The sequence below is a fragment of the Echinops telfairi genome, unplaced genomic scaffold, assembly GCF_000313985.2.
Source record: "Echinops telfairi isolate 266 unplaced genomic scaffold, ASM31398v2 ScPeMD7_3533;HRSCAF=4204_1, whole genome shotgun sequence".
Classification (NCBI taxonomy): Eukaryota; Metazoa; Chordata; class Mammalia; order Afrosoricida; family Tenrecidae; genus Echinops; species Echinops telfairi.
The window spans coordinates 13,678,109-13,685,375 of NW_022107432.1; the positions used below are offsets into that span (position 1 = coordinate 13,678,109).

General features: G+C 44.5%; 1 protein-coding gene across 1 annotated transcript in view; it reads left to right on the forward strand.

Moving 5' to 3' along the window:
* Positions 1-7,267, forward strand: part of PKHD1 (PKHD1 ciliary IPT domain containing fibrocystin/polyductin) — a 579,560-nt gene that overhangs the window by 23,709 nt on the left and 548,584 nt on the right. Inside the window, exons 13-14 of the mRNA XM_045294754.1 lie at positions 2,216-2,317; positions 6,103-6,198. Coding sequence (XP_045150689.1) covers positions 2,216-2,317; positions 6,103-6,198 — 198 coding nt within the window. The remainder of the gene's footprint in view (positions 1-2,215; positions 2,318-6,102; positions 6,199-7,267) is intronic.

The window sequence follows — 7,267 nt, forward strand, 5'->3', positions numbered from 1 at the left end:
ATAAGCAAATGTGGTGAAGAAAGCTGATGGTGCTTAGTTTTCAAAAGATATAGTGTCTAGGGTCTTAAAGGCTTGAAGACAAACAAGCGGCCATCTAGCTGAGAAGCAACAAAGTCCACATGGAAGAAACATACCAGCCTGTGTGATCATGAGGTGTTGATGGGATCAGGCATCAGGCATCAAAGACCCAGAACAGAATATCATATCAATGTGAATGATGGGGAGTGCAGATTGGAGGCCCAAAGCCCATCTGTAGACATCCCCTTAAAGAAGGGTGATAAGGAAGAGATGAGCCAGTCAAGATGCAGTATAGCACCAATGGAACATACAACTTTCCTCTAGTTCTTTAATGCTCTTCCCTCACCCCCCTGCACTATCATGATCCCAATTCTACCTTACAAATCCAGGTAGACCAGAGTATGTACAGTGGTACAGATAAGAGATGGACACACAGGGAATCTAGGACAGATAAGCCCTTCAGGACCAATAATGAGAGTAGTGATACTAGGAGGGTAAGGGTAAGGTGGGGGTAGAAAGAAGGAACTGATCACAATGATCTACATATAACCCCCTCCCAGGGGGACAGACAACAGAAGAGTGAGTGAAGGGAGATGTGAAAAAATAGTAATAATTTATAAATTATCAAGGGTTCATAAAGGGAGAGTGAGAGATGGAGGGGGAAAATGAGAAGCTGATATCAAGGGCTCAGGTAGAAAGAAAATGTCTTGAAAATGATGATGGCAACAAATGCACAAATGTGCTTGACACAATGGAGGTATGTATGGATTGTGATAAGAGTTGTATGAGTCCCAATAAAATGATTAAAGAAGAAAAAGAAAATACATTGATTTATGAATATCTGCTCTAGTTACTCTCTTGGTTTCCTGTTGCTGCTGTAACACAGATACCACAAGTGGATGCCTCTAGAGAATAGACAATAAATGTGTCCTCACAGTTCTAGAAGCTCACAGATCAAATCAGGGCCTGGGCCTTGCCCATTCTTCCCTTGGTGTCCTCGGTGCAGTCGTCCCTGGGTTCTTCGGCTTGCAGATGGCATGTGGCTTATGTGGTGTTTGATTTCCTCTGTGTGTGTCTATAACCTGCTTTAAAAATATATGTGTAGATGTACAACACAGAAACGAGTAGGCTTGAATTGACACAACTTGAGTCTGATATAATCAACATAACAAAGAAAAACCCTATTTCCAAGTGGAATTGTATTCCCAGATGTAAGGGTTCGTGTTTACATACAGATTGGCACAACCCAATCCATAATAGTCACTATATTGAAACAAGCTGAAAAACAGTTTATGGATATAGAATGAATGAATCAAGAGGCAGCATGAAAGAACTGCTTATGAGTAGGAAGTGCACGCAGGGAGGACACTGATGATGATGTCATTTGTTTGCTTGCTTAGAGCCAGCAAACTGCAGACTCACGTGGGTAGATCAGGTCTTGTCTGGTACAGCAAGGTTAATTCCTTTATGTGGGGTCATCTACTCTTCTCTGACCTACAAGTAGGTCCTTGGATTGGGAAAACAGATTTCCTATGAAAGCACCATGGTATAGGGCTGCGGGGCTTTTGTAACACCAGGAAAGTCTGCATTCCTAAAAACAATCAAAACAATCAAACCTTTGTATTTAATATGTATGTAGTCATTTTTAACCTATTGGAACAACAATCCCTAGACTGCTAACCCCACAGTTAGCATTTCATACTCACCAGCATGGGGAGAGAGATGAGACTGTCTTCCCTCGTAAAGATTGACAGTCTCAGAAACCCTTTGAGAGTCTTTCTGATTCAGACTCTACTGGATGGCAGTGGGTGTGTTTGGGTTCAGCTAGACATTTCACAGTATGTGCCTTGTTAAACGACTAAACAAAAGCCCAACTGATTAATGGCGAGCTGACTGTTACAGAAGAAAACTTAGTCATAGGGGTTTCTTGTCTATAACCCAGTAAGGATTCTGTAAATCCTTACTGAAGCTGACAGCCATGCTGCTGTTGGGCGGGTTCGCATTGCCAACCATTAAGTTAGTTGCTGATTGCTCTCAGGGATCTTCATAACTCTTACTAGGAGCTAATCATCCTAACTGTTGCTGGTCTTAGAAAGTTAAAGCCAGAAATGAATTATTGATGGCTTCTATTATTATATCATTATTTGGGTCACATCCTGATCGGTATTCACAGGCTTACTTTTTATTTCTCTTGCAGAAATTCTCTCTGTGTTTCCAGAAACTGGGAGCCTCGGGGGGAGAACAGACATCACAATCACTGGCGACTTCTTTGACAACCCTGCCCAGGTGACCCTTGCAGGTAAGTAAGTTGAAATGACTGAAACTAGTTGATAGTTTTCAATGCTGTCGGCGATTATGCACCTCCCGTAGCTAGGGGACTCTGTGCGGGGGAGAAGCCCCCTTGGCCCCCTCAGTCTCATCCCGCTTCACATCTACTTGGCTGGGAATGGGTAGATAGAAGTCCTGCAGCTCTGTACGTCAGTCTTCGCTTCCCGCAGACATGCTCACAGGCCATGGGCAGCTCTTTCTTTAAGGTGTCTCCATCTGGGTGGGACAAGCTGGGTGACTTCCTCCTTCCTCACAGAGAAGTGAGCTGCCTCACTCTAATGGTTTTGCTTTCGGTGGAAAGGAGGCCCGCCCTTCGCTCTCTTTGCTCCAATCAGGAGTCGTTTGCTGTCACGTTGGTTCTAGAGATCATGGCGATCCCATGGGCCCCATGGTAGGCCTGCGCTCGGGAGTTTTCAATTCCTGATTGTCTGAAAGTGGACCTCCAGGCCTTTCTTTCAAGGCTCCTCTGAGTGAGCTCCAACCTCCAATCTCTTGCTTGACGTCTGAGCATGCTGTTTGGGCCCCCCAGAGTGGCTGCCATGGCTCCAGAGTTGTTTTCTTTTTTAAAACACGTGATCATTTTATTGGGGGCTCTTACAACAATCCATACAGCCATTGTATCAAGCACATTTGCATAGATGTTGCCATCATCATTTTCAAAACATTTTCTTTGTACTTGAGCCCTTGGTATCAGCTCCTCTCCTCCCACCCTCTGTGACCCCCTGGTAAATGATAAATTATTATTCCTTTCATGCCTTACACCATCTGCTGTCTGCCTTACTCCAAGTTTCTGTTGTTGATCTCACTTGTGGGGGGGTGGTGGTGGTGCAGCTATACATCAGTCATTGCAATTGGTTCCCCCTTTCTCCCATTTCTCTCGCCACCTACCCCCTACCCTCATGGTATCGATACTCCCATTATTGTTCCTGAGGGATTTATCTGTCCTGGATTCTGTGTGTCGAGAGCTCTTATCGCTCTGGATTCTTCTGAAATATCTCCTGGCAAATATTTTTGTGGGATCTGTTGAGAACCTTTCATCTGCCTACTGGGCTGCTCCCTTAGCTGGTGTCCCCAAAGGCTAAAGCGCTCCTCCTCCCCCTGTCCGAGCCCAGTTCCCCTGGCCTGCCAGAGACCAGTGACTGGATGGCAGCTGGCCACGTCCAGCACCTTCTCCCTGCCATCCTTTCTGCTGGATTCCTCTCAGCCAGTCTATGGGCTCCTGCTCAGCACCCTGCCTCTCCCAGCCGCCTTCAGCTGGCCCAACAACCACTGCAGTGCTCTCTCTCCATCTAACCCTTGGCGGTAGAATAGGACCCTGCCTCCTCCTGTCTGGTTCTGTCATCCCTCGTACCAGGAGGCTTCAAAATGTTTGTGGGAAAAATGGAATTAAAAGCTTTATACACAATTTCAAGCTTTGAAGGGATCATGACCAACTTTTTTTAAATTTTTTTAACCAAGAGCGACTCTTCAGCATATGTGAAGACCCTAAGGAGAAAGAAGCAAATCTCATAGATGTATCTTCCTTCAGTGGAGTTAGTGATTGATTCCATGGCTTTAAGAACCTCACTCTCTCCTTTATACTAGATTAAGCTATCTGGGAAAGTGAAAATACTGGTGAGAAATTAGGAAGACATTCATCCTTATATTTAAACAAAATGATTGCATTTTTAAATGGTGAAAAGGGGCTGTCTTCAAGGACCCTCATTTCAAAGGAGGAAGCAAGAGCCCCAGGATATAAAATGGAGAGAAAAACCTGACTGTGATTAGCTGCAAAGTCAATGGAAAGTAAACCAGACCAGTTTATTTGTTAGAGTGATTATTGTTTTTATCAGGGTTCTAGGTATTAACTTCCTAAGACTGGTTTTGTTTAATTCTAAGAATCAAGACTTTTGAAAAAGGAAATCAATATGGATTGATTTGAAATCACAGAAAGTCAGTGATTAATGGAGGGTTTCATTTTAAATCATTTTACTGGGGGCTCGTACAACTCTTATCACAATCCATACATATATCCATTGTGTCAAGCACATTTGTACATATGTTGCCATCATCATTCTCAAAACATTTTCTTTCTGCTTGAGCCCTTGGTATCAGCTCCTCATTTTTTCCTCTTCCCTCCCTGCTCCCCCCTCCCTCATGAACCCTTGATAATTTATAAATTATCCATTTATCAATTGCATAAGCAAATTTGGTGAAGAAAGTTGATGGAGTCTGGCTTTCAAAAGATATAGTGTTGAGGTTATTAAAGACTTGAAGATATTCAAGTGGCCATCTAGTGCAGAAGCAACAAAGCCCACCAGCCTATGTGATAATGAGGTGCTAGAGGGATCAGTTATCAGGCATCAAAGAACAAAAAATCATATCATTGTGTGCTCACCTTCCCGATACAATTGCTGAAGACAAATGGGTGCATAAGCAAAAGTGATGAAGAAAGCTGAGGGTGCCCGGCTATCAAAAGATATAGCATCTGGGGCTGTAAGGACTTGAAGGTAAACAAGCGGCCATCTAGCTCAGAAGCAACAAAGCCCACATGGAAGAAGCACACCAGCCTGTGCAATCACAAGGTGTCGAAGGGATCAGGGATCAGGCATCAAAGAACAAAAAATAAGATCATTGTGAATGAGGTGGAGTGCAGATTGGGGACCCCAAGCCCATCTGTAGGCAACTGGACATCCCCTTACAGAAGGGTCTCAGGGAGGAGATGAGCCAGTCAGGGTGTGATGTAGCAACGATGAAACATATAACTTTCCTCTAGTTCCTAAATGCTACCCCCACCCTGCTATTATGATCCCAATTCTACCTTACAAATCTGGCTAGACCAGAGGATGTAGACTGGTACAGATAGGAACTGGAAATCCAGGGCAGATGATCCCTTCAGGACCAGTGGTGAGAGTGGCGATACCGGGAGGGCGGAGGGAAGGTGGGGTGGAAATGGGAAACCTATAACAAGGATCTACATATAACTTCCTCCCTGGGGGTTGTACAACAGAAAAGTGGGTGAACGGAGATGTTAGACAGTGTAAAACATGACAAAATAATAATAATTTCTAAATTATCAAGGGTTCCTGGGTTTGTTAACATCACTTCCTTTCCCCCACTTCCCCCTTCCCATGTCCCCGCTCCCCCCTTCCCCCAACTATCGGTCCTATTGTTTTCTCCTCCAGATTGTTTATCCAGCTTATCTTATCTAGATAGAGCTGCAGAGATAATAATATGCACAAAACAGGACAAAGCAAAAGAAAGCAACAAAAGAAAACAACAACAAAAAACAATGACAAAAAAAGAGAAAAGCCTATAAATAGTTCAAGGTCTGTTCATTGACTCTTAGGAGTGTTTTCTGGTTGAGTCTGATAGGGTGCCACGCCCTGGCCCCAAAGTCTATGAAAGTAACCAGACCAGTTTATTTGTTTGGGTAGTTATTGTTTTTTCAGGGTTCTAGGTACTAACTTCCTATGGCTGGTTTTGTTTTATTTCTAAGAAATCAAGACTTTTGAAAAAGGAAATCAATATGGATTTATTTGAAAGCACAGAAAAGTCTCAGTGATTCATGGAGGCTTAAAAAAATTGTACCAAAGAAAAAGGATTTGTAGTTTACCAAAAAATGGAGAAAAAACTAATTAAAGCAACACTTACAAAGTAAAATAACATAACATAACAGAATACCATAAGGCAAAATAAAATATGATGGTAATTTTCTGTGAACTCTGAAGCCTTACTCGTGTGTATGTGTGTTTATTGATTTATTGTTCTTGTCAGGCATTCCATGTGATATTAGACACGTGTCTCCCAGGAAGATAGAGTGTACCACAAGGTCCCCAGGAAAAGGTGCAAGGCTCATGGCTCCTCAGGCAGGTAAGGGGGTCACATTCTACTACCTGCTGGCTGCATTCTTGTCACATGGTGCTGAGGAGCAGAAACAAAAACATTTACATTCTGTCTCAGCCATGGGGCTGGATAGCTCAGTGCAGCCTGAATCGATCACACCTTTGTCGGAAGGTTCCATTCAAGGTGCTATTAGCATTATTCAGATGCTAGACCAACTAGACCATTGACCAATGGTCACTGGTTTAGTAACGACCATTATTCAGAAAGCATAACTGAAGAAATCTCCCCAATGTCTCCTCATATAGGATGGACCGGTGGCACGTCCATTGCTTACGAAGATGGGAGCTTTGGAATGCACACATAGCCATGGGCACGAGAGCAGCCTGAGAGCAGGGCTCAGTGAGTGCAGTTCGATGCTCACTCTTCTCCCTTGCAGGCAGCCATCTGCTACTTACAGAGTCAGAGGGCTCTGTGATGGTGCCGCCAGCTTATGCCTGAAATGGCAGAGCCAAGGCGATGAGTTCCACATGCAGTCCTTCTATGCTTGAAGCTTTTATGCCATGGCTGCAAATGAAGAGTTGACTGAGAGGCGGGGCTCCCTACTCCCATAAGCAGTCTTGGAAACTCACAGGGGAAGTTCTACCCTGTCCTCCAGCGTTGCTAGGAGTCTGTACTAACTCAGCGGCAGTCACCTTCGTTTTTGGTTTTTCTGCTAGACTCAAGTGAAGTTAGAGAGGAAGGGCAGGGCAACGACAGGCTGCCTTGTGCATTGCTGATCTGTCCCCCAAGAGGCGGACTTCAGGCCTGTAGTTTTACAGGCAGGTACATGGCAACTCCAGAGGCTGAAAAAGGGAAGTGGCCCAGGAGGGGACTAAGCCTGTCTAAAGAAAGGCCACTCAGGTGTGGCAATGCATGCAAAACTCTGGCTGGAGACTTCTCCAGGTCCCAGACCTGCTGTTTGCACTCAGGGAACGCGCCCATCCAAGGAAACGGAGCGGCAGAAACAAGTGCTTGAGAGGAGGTGTGCTTCCTCGAAACAAGTGCTTGAGAGGAGGTGTGCTTCCTCGAAACAAGTGCTTGAGAGGAGGTGTGCTTC